Source organism: Plasmodium fragile (genome assembly GCF_000956335.1).
Source record: "Plasmodium fragile strain nilgiri unplaced genomic scaffold supercont1.18, whole genome shotgun sequence".
NCBI lineage: Eukaryota > Apicomplexa > Aconoidasida > Haemosporida > Plasmodiidae > Plasmodium > Plasmodium fragile.
The window spans coordinates 128,671-147,380 of NW_012192598.1; the positions used below are offsets into that span (position 1 = coordinate 128,671).

The 18,710-nt window shown below is 42.5% G+C and overlaps 5 protein-coding genes across 5 annotated transcripts; 2 read left to right on the plus strand and 3 right to left on the minus strand.

Moving 5' to 3' along the window:
- Positions 1 to 1,049: 1,049 nt before the first annotated feature.
- Positions 1,050 to 6,287, plus strand: AK88_01965 (uncharacterized protein; the record flags this gene model as incomplete). The annotated part of the gene is made up of 6 exons (XM_012479600.1): positions 1,050 to 1,110; positions 1,348 to 5,254; positions 5,412 to 5,553; positions 5,716 to 5,842; positions 5,969 to 6,069; positions 6,219 to 6,287. 6 exons carry the CDS (start codon positions 1,050 to 1,052, stop codon positions 6,285 to 6,287), a joined length of 4,407 nt encoding a protein of 1,468 aa, XP_012335023.1.
- Positions 6,288 to 7,062: 775 nt separating this feature from the next.
- Positions 7,063 to 10,488, minus strand: AK88_01966 (uncharacterized protein; the record flags this gene model as incomplete). Its single annotated transcript, XM_012479601.1, has 1 exon — positions 7,063 to 10,488. The coding sequence occupies one exon, from the start codon at positions 10,486 to 10,488 to the stop codon at positions 7,063 to 7,065; it is 3,426 nt and encodes a 1,141-aa protein (XP_012335024.1).
- A 1,922-nt stretch (positions 10,489 to 12,410) lies between these two features.
- On the minus strand, positions 12,411 to 13,842 carry AK88_01967 (uncharacterized protein; the record flags this gene model as incomplete). Its single annotated transcript, XM_012479602.1, has 3 exons — positions 12,411 to 13,294; positions 13,469 to 13,672; positions 13,788 to 13,842. The coding sequence occupies 3 exons, from the start codon at positions 13,840 to 13,842 to the stop codon at positions 12,411 to 12,413; spliced, it is 1,143 nt and encodes a 380-aa protein (XP_012335025.1).
- A 2,267-nt stretch (positions 13,843 to 16,109) lies between these two features.
- On the plus strand, positions 16,110 to 16,436 carry AK88_01968 (uncharacterized protein; the record flags this gene model as incomplete). The annotated part of the gene is made up of 1 exon (XM_012479603.1): positions 16,110 to 16,436. The coding sequence occupies one exon, from the start codon at positions 16,110 to 16,112 to the stop codon at positions 16,434 to 16,436; it is 327 nt and encodes a 108-aa protein (XP_012335026.1).
- An 851-nt stretch (positions 16,437 to 17,287) lies between these two features.
- On the minus strand, positions 17,288 to 18,271 carry AK88_01969 (uncharacterized protein; the record flags this gene model as incomplete). The annotated part of the gene is made up of 1 exon (XM_012479604.1): positions 17,288 to 18,271. The coding sequence occupies one exon, from the start codon at positions 18,269 to 18,271 to the stop codon at positions 17,288 to 17,290; it is 984 nt and encodes a 327-aa protein (XP_012335027.1).
- Positions 18,272 to 18,710: the final 439 nt, after the last annotated feature.

Sequence of the window (18,710 nt, forward strand, 5' to 3'; positions counted from 1 at the left end):
TTTTTAGCATGTTTTTTTCGGTCACAATTGTCCATTTTGCGTTTCATGTGCAAATTGGATAAAAGGAAAATTGCATCCCATCTTCGGGGGTGTATTTCCTGGGGGATATTTTGGCGTCCTTTTTTTTTTTTTTTTTTTTTTTTAAATGTGCACTTGGAGAATATGCCTTTTGACGGAGTATGCCACGCGGCCAGTGGGCAAGTGCTAAATTGCGCAAACGTTCTAACCGCGCATGCGCGCTATGTGCGAAATACGCTGCGCGGCGCACCTGGGAGGATGGGCAAAATTAAAAATGCTCTCGCACATTTTGTGCCCCCCTTTTGGTGTGAACTTTACACTTCAAACAATTTTGGCAACTAACCTATGCCGTTTTTTTTTTTTTATTTTTTATTTTTTTCCATGTTTTTTTCGTTTTATTTGTTGAATTTAAAAGGGTTGGATGTTTCCCCCACCCGGGTGCTTCTGCCCTATTTGTGTAGCACCGTATGTCGCGCGTCATTTGATAGGTGCTGAAACGATCTACTTGGGGAGCAGCTGGACACCATTATCCGTAGGCACATGATTAACCCAACCATTGTGTAACCCTACACATTTACTGACCATTTTTAGCGTAACACCCTCCCCCCCTGTGTGTACACATTGTAATTCCAACGCAAGCCACAGCGTAGTTTGGGCTAAATTAATTTGTCTCAAACAGGATGCGGTATGTTGTTAGACATTCTGTGGTGGAGTGCATTCCTTTTTTTAAATGTGCAACAATGGCCTCCCCATGCGTACACACACATATGTATGAAGGTACCAACCTGATTTCGCCACACGTGTTTGAATTATCCTGAGCAACAACACGTACATGCGTAGGGGGGGGGAAAATATTATGACACCGTGTCGTTATTACATGCGGGTGCACAAGACGTCTTATTTGGACCACTGTAATATAGGTGGATGCAACGCGGGCAGGATATTAAGTATCCCCTTGGCTATACTCCACTCGGCTGCACTCCCCTTGTGGTGCCCCAAAAAACGCTTCTGTCCACCAACAAGATGTCACGATGAAGAAGAATAAGAAAAAGTGTATAGGACTCAGCAACTGCTCCTTCGAGCAGTTTAAAGGTAACCACTTGTTGATCTGTTTGACGCCTCCGTCTTTAGGAGGGGTAGAGAAGCGGTCCGTTTAAGCGGTGTGCGAACCAGCGTTCCTTCCGCAGTTGGCGTTTTTGTGAACCATGCACATACACTGCACATGGTGTAGTGCAGTGTAATCCTCGTTGCGTATTCCCCCTCGTTTTATACCCTGTTTGACATTCACCTATTGCTCCCCCCCCCCCCCAACCGCTTAACACTTCCTAGAGGGAATCGACTTCCTAAAGCAGACGGACGCAATTCTGGACGACGACATATTTCCCATTCTGAAAAGGGTCTGTTCCTACCTCTTCTTCTGTGTCAAGCATGACAACTTTGAGTTTGTAAAAAGTTACGACGGTGGCGAAGGGGCAGGTAAAGCGAAAGGTATATCAGAAGCACAAGCGGGACAAGGTATATTAGAAGGACAGCCCGCAGCATCCGCGGCGGGGGCAATGGCCTCCTGCGGGAATGCCCCCCCCACCACCGAAAATGACACGACGCTAAACTACGTATTTAAAGACGAAGATTTCATAATAGTAAAAAACATAAACAGGCTGCTGCTTAACAAACTAATAGAAAACTACGTTGGCTACTCCTGGCTGTGTCTAACCGTCACGGAATACCTGAACGACCTGGATTATTTTATGAACAAGCAAGGGAAAAATGACAAAGAGGGACAAAAAAAGGAAATAAATGCAAGGAAAAAAGTTTATAAGTTGGTGAAGAAATTTACTCAAGTGAAGAACATACACGAATTGCAGAATTGTCAACGGGGACAAGTACATGAAGACGGAAAAAAAGCCATACAAAAGTTAGAAGCGAAAAATAAATATATTAACTACCTCTTTTGCTATTATAACAATTACTTCCTTTCGTCAAATGTGACAAATGGGGAAAACGCCCAGGGGGAAGATGTTATAGTACTGGACCATGTTGATCACGCTCATCAGTGGATATACACCGATGACGAGGATCCTAGCGCAGGCTGTTCAGAGAAGAGGGAAAAACATGTGCATCGGGAGCACCAGGACAATCGAGTGAAGCGCGCTAGAACGAGCAGCGCGGAGTCTTCCCCAACGAAGCGCAATGCTCACTTAAAGCGGAGGCGCAAATGTTACGGTGTAAAAGATGTGGACATGGACCATGGGGAGGGGAGTTATACAAATTGGGATGACCCCTTCCATGAGCAGATTGAAATATCCCCCGGGAAGGAAGATTTTGTTTATTATGAGGGAACATGTGACATAAGTGAGGAGGACCAAGGACGTTCAGGGAAGCGAAAAAGAACACGCGAAGAGAAGCGCCAAAAACGCCGCTTACAGAGACGCCTAGAACGACGCCAGAAGGGGAAAAAGGCGCCCCGAGAGAAGAACACCCTGCAGCACCTGTACAAAGCGCTGTGTGACTTCCTATCAACCAAATACGAAACAAGCAAGTTGCTAAAATTCATGGACGAGTACAGAGACATGTACGCTTGGAAGCCCCCCCCTTTTTACTGGACGGTACTCAGTAGCAAGTATGTGGTGAAGGAGATACTAAAGCTGTATGAGGACAGGTACCTAGACCCCTTCCTGTCCTGCCTTTATGAAGATTACGTTAATAAATACTATTTTGACGATGAGGAAAACAGCAACATAGCAACCTACACGAGTAACTTCAATGTATTCACTCTTCGAATAAGTGAGGAAATTCAAAGATTTCTTATTTTGGAAGAACCCGAAGAAGAAGAAGCAGTGTTGAAAATATGCAAAAATATATGTGTGAGTGAAAATTCTTACATCTATGCTCAGATGATCCTTGAATATATGTACAGAAACAACAACGACAATAGTATGAGGAGACTGTCTCAATATTTGTCTCTGTACATTTTATATAAGGATATTAATCTGCATAAGATTTGTAACAATTACTTTGCACAGGTGGTAGAGAATCAAGTCAGTATAACCTTTTTAACCTTTAGGATTAATAATTTAAACAACTACAGCACTTTATATAGCACCTTCAGAAATATATACATGACCAGGAATAAGGGTTGCATGGAAATAAGCCAATCTGATATTGTGAGTCTACATGATGCTATAGTTAGCGTCTTGAAAATCTTTAATGGGAACAAGTTGCTCTTGTTTGATTCGACCTACTTGTTTTCATCCCATGCGGGGAGGAACCGCTTAGGAGGAAGAGCAACTAGTGAGAGCGGTGATATATATGAGGGCAGTACCAATTTGAAGCGACAGATTAGTCATTCTGAGGAAGGCGAGGAGCACTCCTTCCATTTCCACCACCGAGAAGAAGATACAGATTTTAATTCGAACTTTTCTAACATCAATAGGAGTAACCTGGAGGAGGCGTGCAGGCGTGGGGACGTACTTCTTACTGAGCACGCAGATGACGACGCCTCTTCTTCAGAGCCATCTCTTCCAAGTAGTCCATCCGAGACAGAAGAGCCCGCTTTTGAAAAAGGAGACGACATTTACAACCCAAGTGAAGATATCCCTGCAACAGGAGAAAACTCTTTTGGAGCAAATAGCCTCTTTGGAAGCAGTCTAGACCTTGGTCAAAAGGAAAAAAGGAACGGAGCCGATGGTGGAAGTGCCGAAATGAATGACCGCCAAACGAATGTGTCTAATCGCAGTAGCAAAAATTTGAGCAACGAAGTTTATAGCTCGATCAAATCGGAAGATTTTGCATCAAATGTGCACTCGGAGAATAACGAAATGCATGTAAATTCAGGCAGGTCCAAAAACACAGCTAGCGTATTGATCCTTCCATCAGCGTCTCAATATGGTAACGAAGATTTTAATTACCACAAAGAGTTCTTAAGGATAAATATTTATGCTGAAAAAATTCCTCTTGTTCACATGAGAGACATTGTCTTCCTCAACAATGCAATAAACATATACGTCTCCAACAGTGAGCTTTTTTTCAACAACATGTATAAACTGTATGGAAAGGTGCTCATTTTTCTAACTACCTACTCTCCCTACGAGTATGTGTACAATCACTACTACGCTTCGTTGTTTAAGCGGCGCGGGCACGGCTCTTCTAGGAAGTACTCCGCGGCCTACTTTAGCGTGTACGACGACGCGGTTTCGGCGCTGGACGGCGTCGAGGGGGACAGTGATGATGAGGAGGTGGACGAGCCATATGATCAACATGAGGAGCAATGTGAGCAGCAACCGCGTGATGACCTATGCAGGGCACCCGAGGCGGACGCCCCATCGGAAGTAAGCCTCGCCCCAGGCCTCAGCGCAGCAGGAAAATTCACGGGCAAGAGGACGTACGAACAGTTTTTCCAAGTGAAAAAAGAACCCGCAGAGATAAAGTCGATACTGAAGAGGCGCAGCAGCTACGCTGGGGGCGGAAGTGAAGTGCGGGGGGGGAACAGGCTCACCGATTTTGACAAACATGTCATTGGAGACGCGGCTGATGAGGCATCTGCTAAGGAAGAAGCGCCGGTTGAGCAGGACAATTTAACTGCTTCAGAGTCGGTAGAGAGATCAACAGAGGTGGATCTGAAGACACCTCCCCCGAATGAGGCAGTCCAAAAGGGCAGTGATGCAAATGTCTTATCTGCTGGTGACCCACTGCCAGGTACAAGCGAAGCCGAGCCAACAACGCACCCAGTGGAGGAGGCTCCCGCAAGCGATACTTTCCCTCCTCAACGTTGTGACACACACAACTACACTTCAAGCAACATTGCCGATGATATGCTCGAATTGAGAACCGAAGTGATGTCGTGCGATGAAGTAAGAAGCAGCATTTTTAAAAACGTTAAGAGTAAAAAAAAATTGAAAATAAATGCAACAAGTAAAAAAAAAAAATATTATTTTTACAAACTGTTTCACAAATTTAGATTAACATATAACACTTTTTTAAAATACACTCAAAACGAAATATATCAAATATACCAGATCATGCACGGGAACTACTCGGACGCAACTAAAGACAAACTTCTACTGGCCCGAGTGAACAGCAACTTAGCAGCGTCTCTCATTTATAGATATGTATACACGAAGGTATATGAGCTTGTGAATACTTCGCGCGTGAATTTGGTGTACCCCAAGTTTATTTTGCTCAAGTACATCGTCGACATGTACCCTCAGAAGCGGCACCTCGCGCTGCACTTTTTGAAGTAAGCCAAGGGGGTGCGATAGGCGGTGGGGAAGTGCCTGCTCGACTCGCATAGTTAACAGGCGCTTCTCCGCCGTCTATACTATTTATGCCGTTTATACCGTTTACGCTGTCTTCCGCATGTTTTTTTCAATTTCCTCGTGCATCCTCACCCGCAGGGAGCTGTACACGTACATAATTGAGAAGGAGGAATCCCTGGAGGAGTTCGTGGAGCTGCGGGAAAACCTAATTCTGTTCTTCGTGTATTTGGTGCGCTTCGAAAATATGTTTTGCTATGTAGTCAGCGTCATCAAGTCGATGGTAAGCGTCTTCGTCTTGGCACTTATAAGATTGTAGAAGGTCATAACATTGGGGGCTAGTGTGTCATCTGCTGCTGTGTGTATATGTGTCGACATGTTTGCCAGCGTATCGGAGGAGCCCTTTTTATAATATTATGTCCGTTTTTTTTTGCCGCCTCTTTAGGTTAACCTGTTGGATAAGGCCTTCATCAGGCTGTTTATCATCAAGACACTGACCTTTTGCGCGCCCCCATACGACTTTAAGTTTTGCGAGTGCCTACTGAACTTTATACACTTTGTCCTGAACAAAGGTACATTTGTGTGGAGGGCGCAAAATGGGAGCATATCGGCGTGGTGGAAAAACCACTAAGCTTCTTAGCTCAGCAACTGCGCTCCGTCTTGTGAAACATGTGAGTCGCCCCCCTCCCCTTCCGCAGAGGGCGTCTACTACAAGAACGAGTTCAAAAGAGCCATACACAAATTGCTGGACAACGTTATGGAAATGCACCAAATGTACCAAAGTTCGAAGACGAAGGAGGTATGGAAGTGTGTTGCATCGGGCACCTTTCGTTATGCGAAGGTCTTTGTGCACGGTGCATACCTGCTGCTCGTTTGTGTACTGCCCTACTTTTGCGATCTGTCCGTTCCCACGTCATCCCTCTGTCTATGTCACCCCTCCCTCTGCAGCTTGCCATCCTGTGTACCCACATCAAGGAGCAGATAAAGCAGGCAGAAATGGACCCAACTGTGCGCTGATTTGGCACTCTTGACTGGAGGCGTGTCGCTCATCCATTCACTCCTTTTTTTAATTTTTTTTTTTTGTGTACCTTCCTTGCTCGTTTTTTATTTTTAATTAACTCAAAATATTAACCCCACATGTGTTTTGTCAGTCCCGTGTGGGGGCAATTTCCTCCACCACCACCACCCAGGTGCATATGTTCTCTTCCTCATACTTATCATCTCCTTTTTTTGATGACCGCATTTTTTTTTTTTTTTTTAATTCTGATGTGTTTGCAGTGTGTAGCATGAACCGCCTTGGTTTGTGGCTCCGTCGAATTGTTTTTATTTGCGCAGTGATGTGCATGTTTCGAGTAGCCACCAAGACCCTCCTCTCACAAACCGTGTGTTTTGTCTTCCACCCGTTCCAGTGGACCATTTTTCGCTTACGTGAAAAAGACCTATTTGACTGCTTACATTTGTTCATATTTTTTTTTGTTCAATTTTTTTTTTTTTTACATAATTAAGCATACAAATTGTTGCAAATATGATCACTTCTTTTTGCTTCTGCTTTGTTTTTGTGAAACTGTTGAGACATTTATTTGTCATTTAAAAAAGAATAGCGCTTTGATCATTTCTCTCAGTTTTTATGTGAAATATATTTGTATGTAAACATATGGCTTGCTGTTTGAATGGTCGACAAGCGAACAAAAACAAAAAAAAAAAAAAAAAAAAAATGTCGTCATAACGGACAGGAGTCATAAATTGTTGTCAGCAAAATGGTGGAGCGGCAGGTGGGGGCACCATTTCCTGGTCACCTCCTGCTCTGCCATTTGGACAGGTTCGAGATAAAACGTTGGCCGTTTTCGCCATCCGTGGATTTCTTCCTTTCTTGGTGGGCGCGACTGAAGTGGTTTCGTCGGCTGTTTAAGCGGTCGTGTAAGCGGTTGTCTGAGCCATCGTCCACGCCGCTGCTCTGGAAGTAACCATTGTGAAAGTGGCCACTCTGAACGTAGCCGCTCCCGAAGTTGCCTCCCTCAGCGGGGATCCCTGCATGGGCTCCCGTCCCAGGGTAGTCATTACTACGAATGGATGTGAAATTCGGGTAGGCACCTATATCACCGTTGTTGCAACTACCACGGTCAAAATTCTCCTTCTTCATCACCCGGCTTTTACAAAAATTGTGCTCCTCGCCATGCAAAGGGATGCCAGGTTCCATTCTCTGTCCACACGGAGGACTCATCGTGTGTGTCACATTGGGCTGTTTATTATTTTTGTTTTCCTTTTCAATCGATTTTTTAATTTCCTCAATTTCGTTAATAAAGGATTGTCTTTTCTGATTTAACGCGGCAGTCTCGCTGGGCGTCCTGGAGTACTTTTTATCATCCGAGGAATCTTCAAAAATGTTATTAAGAATCTGTTCCTGCGTGGGGGATTCTGCATTCTTAGTTGGGTTGCCCACTGATGTGTGTCTGCTTGGCAGGCTTAAGCGTCTCGCGTTGAAGTCAGCCCCGCTGGAAGAGGGGCCACACAATTGGCTCATCCCCTTTGTCACTACTACCTGCCTCGATGCGTCACTTTGCGCGTTTGGATTCCCCACCTCCCTGTATGCGTCTCCCGTGGTGGCAGTAAAACTGGGGGTCTCGTCATTTCTATTGCGGGGTTTTTCTTCTTGTACTGCCCACCCCCTGAAGCACTTGCCATAGTGAATGAGATCTTCATAGGGCTGATTAAAATGGTGAGAGGCTTTATTCAGTTGGGGGTAAAATGTGTCACCTTCCCCATTTTGCACATTTGCATTTGTTCCTTCATTTTTGACATCACTATGGATATAAGGGGATCTTCCTGCGTGTACAGGATAAAAGGTTAGTAAATCGAGTTGTTTTTTTTCTTCTCTGTCCTCGGTGACATTTTCATTTTTTTTTTTATTCGTATATGTTAATGTAGTATCTAATTGGGGGAAAAGACTTGCAGAGCGGGAGTCTGCATTATGTTCACCTTTGCCAACCGTGCACTTGTACTTCATGTAACTCATCTCGTTGGTTGCTCCGACTCCCTCCCCAGAAACGTTGCAGCTACCCGTCCCAGTCACGTGCTTGTAAGATCCATTGTTCATTTCATCCATTTTAGGTTGCCAATATTTCGAGGACAGAAACGCATCACTGTTATCATTCGTTTGGGAAAGATACGGAGCTGCATCTGTTGCTCTCTCCTTTGCAGGGTAGTCCATTTCGATGAAGGGTCCCTTATGTGGTGTCTTCCACTCAGCCATATTATTCGTCATGTTGGAATTCACCACTCGCATGTCTTGACGCGCGTCCCAGTGTGTATCTCCCATTATGCTATCCACATTTCCTTTGTAGGCATTTTCAGAATCAGCCTTTTGAGCCCCTTCCATTGTGGGAACCATGCCTCTCGTCTGATAATCAAATATATGCGGAAGGAAATTTTTGCAAAAATATTTTTTAAAATCTTCTTCCGATGGGGTGAACTTGTGTCCGTTGTGGAAGCCACCCATTTGTTCTTCATGCAGAAAATGTATTCCGCTAGGTGCACCATTCGGATGAGTGTCAATCTGGTCTCCAACATTTGTTTGTGCCTCATTCGTGTTCCTATACGCAGTAGAGGGGTCACTGCAAAAAAGGGTTGCTTCCTCCCGCTGCTCATACGTAAATAACGTATCCAACGCAGCTAGCTTTTTTGCGCTGTTGTGGATGGAGCGCACAAAAGAACTCTTTACTTGGTCTATTTCGCCTGTTATATTTTTGTCAATTTTATTGGCCTGTTCTAAACTGAGAAATTGATCCACGTTGTGGTGGTCCTTCAAAATCGGGTCATAATTAGGTGTCCTATTTTGGGTACAGATGTTGCTCTTGCTTCCAGCCCCAATGAGATAGGAGGGCCCTTCTTCGTGCAAAGCGTTGTAGTTTGTACTCGTCCCAATTGTATCTTTCCTGTCTGGACTGTTAGGGTCACTTTGGGGGAGCCCTCCCCCTGTCCCTACATTCACATTCTCTTCCTTGGGGAACAAGCTGAAGCCTCCTTCTTCAAAAGGGTTGTAGCCGTAGCTTCTGAACGGGTCATAATTTTTCTCAGCACAGGCGTTATCATTATTTAAGCCATAGGGGGACAAAAACAATTGGCTTTCAGTTTCCTCCAAAACATCACATTTTTTATCATTCCGATCGGCGTCATCGTCGAGCGAATCATTCCTGTTCACTTTGTTCATGTGATAGTTATTTTCGTAAATGTGCAAGAGCAAGTTTCTGGTGGGATCCGTGCTGCAGCTATTTTCTTCGTTTCCCAGGCCCTGTTTTTTTTTCTTTTCTTGCTTCTCTAAATTGAGTAGAAGTTCGTTGAAGTCATTTATTTTGTTTATGTCTGTGCAGATTGGGATGAGCTCCGTTTGCTCGCCGACTGGGTTGCAGGGCATGGGGGCCATGTTCGCGTCTGCATGGGAGAGGTGCGCCGCGTCTGTCTCCTTATATGCTGCCCCATCTGCCTTCTTACATGCTTCCCCCCCCGTGGTGCTGAGAATAAAGCCCAACGTTTTCCTCCTGAGGGATTTTCCAACCTCGTCGTTGCCCCTCCAGACAGGGGCAGAATCAAAAAGTGGGATGATATCGTTAGAAGGGCCCATCAAAAGTAAGTTGCGTTCCTTAGGAGGTATCTCCTCTCCCTTTGGAAGGAACTGAACATCTCCACGATGATGAGAGTCACTGTGATCATAAGGACACATGCCACCTTCATCGATGGATTGAAAATTGGGGACCCCTTCATATTCGGCCAGGATAGGATCCCCAGTAGTGAGGCAATTTTTATTTTGTGAATAAAACGTATAACATTTGACTCTACATGAACAGGAAGCAATTCCATTGTAAACCATGTTCCTTTTAATTTTCCTCAAAATATTGTGGCAGTGATTATACAATTCGATGTGACTTATAATTTTGGACAAGCTCAGACAGACGTATTTACACCTCAGGCAGTTAAAATATTTTCCCTTCTTCAGAGCGTTCAGTTGTTTTATTTGGTGGTTCTCACTCAACACGTGATTTGAAAATGAATGCACACAAGTGAATACCAATAGGCATGTGTTACATCTGTATACGAAAATTTTGTCATTTATGAGTTCATAATAATTTGCTCTTTTCTCTTCTTTTTCGTCCTCTTCGACTTTTGAACTTTCCAGACTTTTGTTGCCTCTCCATTGGAGGGCATCTGACCACTCGTGGCTCATTGGATCCAACTTGCTTCTAAATAAAAAGGAAGGACATGTATAGAAGCTTGTAAAACGTGTAACTTCGAAAACCTTCTTTGTCTACACATTCGATACACGCTGTACTGGGACGCCTAATGGCATATTTTCTTTTCAAAAAAAGAGGAAATAAAAAAAGGGGCACATATAAGTGGACACTTCCATACACACGCACACCCCATGTAGGGACAAACAGGCTCACACAGAAGGAATTGAAATTTGACAAAATTGGGTAGGATAAATGAAAAGAATGAAAAATCACATCAGACAACCGCATTCCCCCTTAACCGCTTAAATTACGTCTGCATTTTTCTTTGCAGCGGTAAGTCTGCCTTCTACTCAAGCGTTCGATTCGCATTTTCGCACACACCTTTTTGTTTGCCTTAAAAAAGGTACACTTCTCAAAAAAAAAAAAATTTTAAAGGGTAAGACATCAAGGCTAAAATTTATCACTATGCTAAAAGGAACGATTCCAATTTTGAATGTTCGGTTGATTGCAAACAAGGCAGATGTGCCTTAAATACACTTCGAGCAAATACACATATGTACATATAAGGACAGACAGAGGTATACGTTCCCATGATCGACTTCCAGATGGTGGGAAAAATATTCGCACATCCAAGTTAAGGAACAACGAGAGGGGGGAAAAATAGCTTACGCAGTTGTATGCAGGAAAAATGGCACACTTGGTGTTCTTATATTTATTTATGTACGTGTGTGCGTACTGGGGTGTGAGCCAGGAAGGGTTAAACAGGAAAAAACGCAAGCCACAAATCGGTTATGTCGTGAGAACGTGTTGCGAGCCCCTTTGGGTTCTTTTTTTGGCACTGCGGATGTTCAGGGCGGGTCTGCACATGCAGCAGGTTTTAAAATGTCAAGTGGACAAGTCGCTCAACATTTTGCGATTAATTTATTTCGCCCTGTCCTCCGTTCCTATCGTTGCCTTTATTGTTCACGAGCATGCAACATCGGAAGGAAAAGAAAAAAAAAAAAAACACCACACAACAGAGCGAAACAGATTTTTCCGCACATTACGACCGCCGCATCTGACATGCATACGTGTAGAGAAAAAAAAAAACAAAAAACACACAGTTGAACATAACCGAGAGGGACATTAACCTAAAGGGAACATACAAGTACAGCTTAAAGTGGTCATTTAATTTAGACGCGTAGCTTTTTTTTTTTTTTTCGTCTTTCTTGTTCGCCTCCTCCCACAATTCAAATTGCCGAAAAAGGAAGGATAGAAGGAAGGAAGAAAGCTGAATGGGTATCTAGGGATCAGCAGAAACCACATGCGAATATACACACAAACGCATGCACATGAAGAATATTTTTGCACACGTTGGGATGGATATGCTTCATCCCCCCCTTGATAAGTGAACACCATGTTGCCCATAAAAATATTTGTACAAGTCTTCATACGTTATGATGGACAGACCTGTTTAAGGGGCCCAAAGTTCGAACGACGGTAATTTGCTCTCGCCGGGGTTTGTGCGTATATGTGGGGGAAAACTAACAGTTGGGTTTGAAACCCACCACTCTTTGGTACATCCTGCACTATTGTTCCGAGCTGCTACACCCCTTAAGGGAAATTGCAAAGAGAATTCAAACGCCGCAACAATGAAGTTGGTGAAATATGCACACACATATAATAAAAAATTTAAAATTAATAATTTAAATTAACAACAACAAAAAAAAAAAAAAAATGACACCATCGTCCGGACTTACGCCCGTGTGCGGATGCTTATGGTATAAATATGCCAAATGGGGATATGAAAGGAGAGACAATGCGTTGATATTTAAAATGAGAGTGCTGGATACACAGCGACAAACAAAACAAATATGCGGGGAGGGAACCACCCATGGAGAGATGCGCACTGCGCACAACAAAACACATCACACAGTCAGTAGTTAAAGTAGTGGTAAGTGGAAAGAAGGATGGCGCAGGTGGGGACAATTTTTACCAGTCTTGGACAAATGCCAATGTAAAACCCCCGCAGTCCGTTCTTCTTAAAAATAACTTTCGCAACAGAAAAAACGTTGTAATTATAATTGTTCGTCAACTTGAAATAGTTATAATATTTGTAGCTATAAGTGTTCGAGCCATATTTTCCAGAGCCATATTTATAATGTATGGTACGGTGATCATTTTGTGCGTAACTATTTACCTTAACATCGTACAGGTGTTTATTATTGTATAAATTACTTTGACAAATGTTGTATAAGCTGCCGGCTCGGTTCCTTGCGGGGGAGTCATAATTTTTAATCTTCCTATGGTCAAAATCGCTCTTGTGAATAATGTCAATACATCTTGCTTGCATGTTGGTTTTTATAATATCCAGTGGATGAGTTATAAACGTGGTTATGGTGCTACTTAAGCATCCACATATAAATGGGTATACAAATTTTTTTATAATTTTTTTTCTTTTTTCATATTCTGAGTCCACTTTTTTTATGTAGCTAACTAAGTACTCGTTAAGGGACCAGTAGATCGCAGAGAAGGGAATGTCCCTAATAAGTGTGGACGTAATTCCTTTGTAAAAATTTATTTTTATTTTTCTGTTTTTCTTATCCTTTAAAATGTCCAAGATGCTAACTTTGTTATTGTTGCAAACGTTCGCCTGAACATTTGTTCGGTATAATTCCAACGGCGATGTTATGATGATGGAGATGAATCGCGAGATCGTTGCACACAGGTAGTATGGAATTCCCTTATCCTTTAGCTCTTCGTACACGTAAAAGAACAAACTGTTGTTTATTATGTACATATTCGCGGTGGAAAGGAGGCCTGTCGGGGGGAAGGGGAAGCGAAACGGTTAAAGAAAGGAGCGGGGATGATACACGATTGTGTGTGCGTGTACGTATGTATGTACATATATATACATATATATAATGTTAGCCGCACAACAAGGTTCCCAAAAACGAGTGACAAAATTCGCCACACTGGGGGCGCTCGGCTTACCCCTATAGATGGCCCTAATTCCATAGTTGTTGTAAATGTTTTTGAACGTCTGGTAGTAAAGGGAGTTAAACTTCAGCAGCCTCTTTTTGTTCTTCTTGGTAATTTTCTTTAAAATGTACTTCTTGTCGAAATTTATGTTGCTGTTATACTGAATGTAATTTTTTATTACGTCCAAGGGGGTGCATATGAGACTGACAAAAATGCCTACATCGGGGAGGGGGGGGAAAAAATGCATAAAAATCGAACCAACTTTTATGTATCTCCTTAATAAGGAAAAAGGAGTTAGAACAAGATTAGCATTTGTCTACTTTATACTTACTTGATATTGTGCTACTGTATATTATGTTCTGAACATTTATGTTTCTTTTTTCCATTTTGTACTCGTTAAATTGGTTAGCTAGCTATTTTTTTTTTTTTTTTTTCTACAGTTTCGCCTGATTTGTGCATGTAAAGGTGGTAATTTTTTTTTTTTTTTATATTATTGCTAGTTAGCTGAAAAATGTAAGTTCTCTTTTTTGCTTAATCCTGACATTTTTTGTTTGGTCCTGATGTAAGTTCAAACTGTATACTTGTCTAACTTGGTTCGTTTTGCACATTTGGGTTGGGGTTTCAAACGATGATGCGTGTATTTCAAGTGTGGGGGACATATGGCACAACGTGAAACACATATTTTGTTGTGTTTCCATATAGAAGGCGACCACACACGCAAATTAACTAGTGGCGAACGGGGACACAACGAATAAAATAAAGCAAAAGAGTTGATGGAACTAACATTCGTGAGTTAGTCTCACACGGATGTGCACAAATTGGTACTTTTTTTATTGGACAAGCGCGTACCGGGAGAAAACAAATAGAGCGGAGTAAATATAAATGTACGTTGTGCTGTGCATAGACGCAGGCATACGTGCATAACAATCAATCAAGAGGAAAACACGCGCAGGTGACAGGCACGGTCACTAACTCAGTGTCTATTAAATGTACATGCATGCAGTTAAAGCAACGTTTCTTCAAGGCGTGGGTGTAAGCGTTATGTATTAGGACAAAAAGTTCCAATTTTATATTTTGCCTACTGAGTAACTATGGTCCTGTACTCTGAGGACAGGCGGCAGGACGCGCCTAAAAGCACGTGTGTCACAAAAGTGTAAGCTCCTTTGCGCATCCGTATAACACATCCGTATATGTTTCGTTCCTTATGCAATGTAAACTTTTTCCATTCGAAAAGAGCGAGAGATACACCGATGTGTTATGCGTATGCGCAGCTTAAAAGTGACCAAGGGTTGCTCTACCCATTTGACAAACAAACGTGTAATAATGTTACAATGTACTTGTGCATAACCAAATAGTTACATGAGGCAGATAGTGAAAAAAAAAAAAAAAAAGGAGTAGTAATATATTCATATGAGAAAGGTATACATTTGTCAACACTTCATCCCAACGGGGTTGATACAATTACTAACGAAGGATGCACACGAGCATACCTTGGCAAACTCTATGGGTATGCAAACACTCTTGTATGATTATCTACATGGGAGGCCAAAACCATTAAACTTTCACAGCACAAGGAAGCGCACATGTTTAATAGCAGGAATAGGTTTCGCGTTTAAGCCTCTTGGATGTTTGTGCACGTGAAAGGGTTGTACTCTGGCAAATCACAAAATTAAAGAAGCTTGGTCGCGCATACGAAACGTAAGCACGCAAACGGGTACACAGCGTAGGCAACTATGTTGTACAGTGTATAGAGCTGAACAAAAAATGCAGGTTCAAATTTGTGAACAGGGGGCGGGCAGAGAAATGAAAAAAAAAAAAAAAAGGAAAAGAAACGAATGCAGGAGCGCTGACGGGAGTTTTATCTCTACGGTTGTTTACGCGTCGCGGTGATTTGTTTCTCCTCTTTGCACAGTCGGCAGATTTTGGCGTTCTTTTTTTATTGACATTTTACTAACATTTTTTTGGTGTTTTTTTTTGTTTTTTTTTTTTTCTCTAGTTATGCACAACCCTAAGCTAGTCGCGGCGCAGCTGAAACATATACGTTAAAATTAATGTGGCGGGCTTGCGGCAAAATTTGTACACTAGTCGCCGCAATTGTTTGGACGCAAAAGGGCGATTAAAGAAATTGCCCTTCTGTAGTGCAGCTTAGCGCAACTGGTTGGAATTTAGCCAAATGTCAGGTGAGGTAGCTTTTTTTTTTTTTTTTTTTTTTTTTTTGCAACACTCTGATAATGTGCGCAGAGTAACTGAAAGGTGTGACATGTTCGACTGAACGACCCTTTTACGTGCCCAAAGGAAATATTGCACAGGAAACCTGTTGCTGACACAGTTTCGTAAAAGAGTGAAGCACTTTTCCTGACTACAGTTTGTTCATGATACGTGTGACTCGAACAGTGCAATTGCGCCCCTTTAGAGGTCGCCAAACCGGACAGTGCTATAGTTTGTGCCAGTTTTCCTTACCGCCAAGCGCGCAGTGTGAGGCCACGTCTGAGATGTAGCCAACGGATAGTGCACTTTTATACCGAGCTTGGTTGACTCTACATATGCAATGAGGAGACAGCTGTTTGATGAAACAGAGCCTTAGCGTAGTGACCTTACCTAGAAGTGAATGTGCACACATACACATATATACAAAAACAGATACCCCCCCAAAATGAACCTAAACCTGAGGAGGAACATTAAGCCCATATGCCACATTAAGAATATTTTTTTCAGACGGGAAAAAGGTGTGGAGGACAAAGCATGGTGGAAAATAATACCCCTTGGAGCTGGTGATGTATATAAGCAAAGGCAGGTGATACATTGTTTGCCCCATTTTTACAATGAGTCTTCTGTAACTCCCATTCGAAAGAGTGAAGACATGGGTGCGTACCAAATGAGAAGGGACAGGGGAGGCACGGTGCGAAAGAAATTGAGCCGAGAGAAGAAGAAAACGCAGAAGAAGCAGAAGAAGGAAAAGTCGGCCGATGTGCACAAGTAGGGGTGCACACAAAGGGGTGTGTAGTAACACGTGTTCGGGTGTACAGGAGAGTAATGCCTAACGGATAACATTGGAGTTATAACTACACGAACGTAAGGCCGGCACAGGAAATGGCACTGCTTTAAAATGGGTCTCACACCCTCTTGTGTTGACCCTCTTTTTTTCTTTCTTTCTTTCTTTCTTTTTTTTTTTTTTTCGTATTAAATTAACTTTTAACCGACGGAGACAGTTCACCCGTAGGTGTATTGTACATACGAATTGGTTAATCTGCCATTTGAGTAATTTTTACGTCTAGTTGAAGAAGCCGATCTGGCTGTTCAGAGTTGGTGTGTTTTTGTGCAGGGGATTTCCTCCACAAAGGCGTAAAATAAAAATGAGAAAAAAAAAAAAGCAAACAAACGTAAAGTTACGCAAAGATGCGCACAGATACGCAAAAGGGATGGAAAACAAATTTTACGAAACAGTTTACCCGTGCTGGAAGCACAGGGCAGAACACTTCAACGGCGTAAGGGAGGACCCACTGTGAAGCGGCATAATTGAGGGAAGCACATTCCTCCCCTCAAAAAAAAAAAAAAAAAAACTGTGCCACGGGTGTAGAGACTGCTGAATTATATTTCTCTATTTTGACACATGGGAAAAAAAAAGGCACGGCATTTTCGCGTGAAGGGAAAAGGTGGTATCGTTTAGGGAATGGGTGTGGGGGGGTGGAAAAGCGTTTACTCATTCAAGCGATCAAACAACAGTACAATCTTGTACGTATAAAATAACCACTACATATGAGTACGCACGTAGAGGCCATTACGCAAAAACGGGAAAACTTCTCCTCTATCGCAAAAACAAAAGAACGCAAATTAATTATTAACAGTTGTCTGCTTCTTACAATTGGGACAGAAATAAATGATGGTGGATCCTTCATCGGCACTTCTGGTTTGTATATTAATAAAATGCAAAAAGTCATTACCACAATCTGTGCACTTTTCATACGTAATATTATAGGCTTGATTTTGATCTTCCTTAAATAGGGAAACGTTTTTCTCAATGGAGGTGATTTTATTTTTCCAATAAGTTTTTTTATTTTTGTCGAATATATATTTTTCTCTGTAGGAATTTAATTCAATGTATTTTTCTTTTCCATCCCAGTGGTCATACATTTCTATGGTATCAATTATGGCTCCGCAATAAATACACTTGATGGAATTTTCATTATCAAATTGGGCATTTTCCATGACACCACTAAATGGGCTATGGAGGCTTTTTCCACTGAGGCAGTTACTGGTCTGCTTAAATTTTGAAGCATTAAAACGTTTCATATACATGTACATGTAATCGTCATGGTTGTACATGTAGCCACATTGTGTGCAATAATTTTTCTGTTCCTTTTGTATATTTTTCAGCATCAGTGACTGGTGGGTAATTTCCGTGGCGTTTTTTGCCAATCGTTCAATGTCAAAAAATTTCTTGCCAGTCATTACTTGGCACAGCTCGTCGTGCTCTATGCTTATTTTGTTCTTGTAGGATTGGATGAAGAAGTTGAGAATTTGTTCGTTGGTGACATCTTCATGTTCGAAGCGGACACTTTTTTTCTTTCTCGCTGTTATAGGTTGTTTCTTGGCCTCTTCCTTGAGTCTTTTCTTCTCCTCCTTTAGCCTTCGCCTTTCCTGCTTTCTTCTCTTCCTTTCTTCCTGCTCCTCCTCCTCATCGTGGCTATCTAGTTGGTGTTCCTCCATGTTGACTTCACCCCACTCGTCCATCTCATAACTGGGGTCGTCTACATCCGTGTGGGCGTCTTCCCCCTCCTGGTCGGCCTTGCTGTGTTTCCTCTTCTCCGAAATCATTCTTTCCGTTTATCGGATACTCAGTATGGGCTTGCAAAATGTGTGCCTTATGTGGTGTGGCTTTTTTCATGCTTTTTGGAGGTTCTTCCAAGTGCTCGGTGGGGTACTCCGTTCCGTGCGCCAGGGTCTATTATTGAGCATGCGCATGCGTAGGCATGTATATGCATATATTTTCGCGCATATATCTAAAACTATGCATTTTCATCGACTGACCCCCTTTCCTTCTCCTTCCTCTCTTCATCCATTCCCCTCTTGATCCCCTTTTTTTTTTTTTTGGTCTACAAATGAAGCCCCTTTCCGCAGGTACTTTCCATGTTTTTAAGTCGTGCGTGAGGGGGGCGGAAGCAACTTTTGACAAGCGGTGATTGTACGTTGCTATGTATTTACGTGAGGACGTATAATATGTACATATAGGTATACTTGTACGTTGACATATATT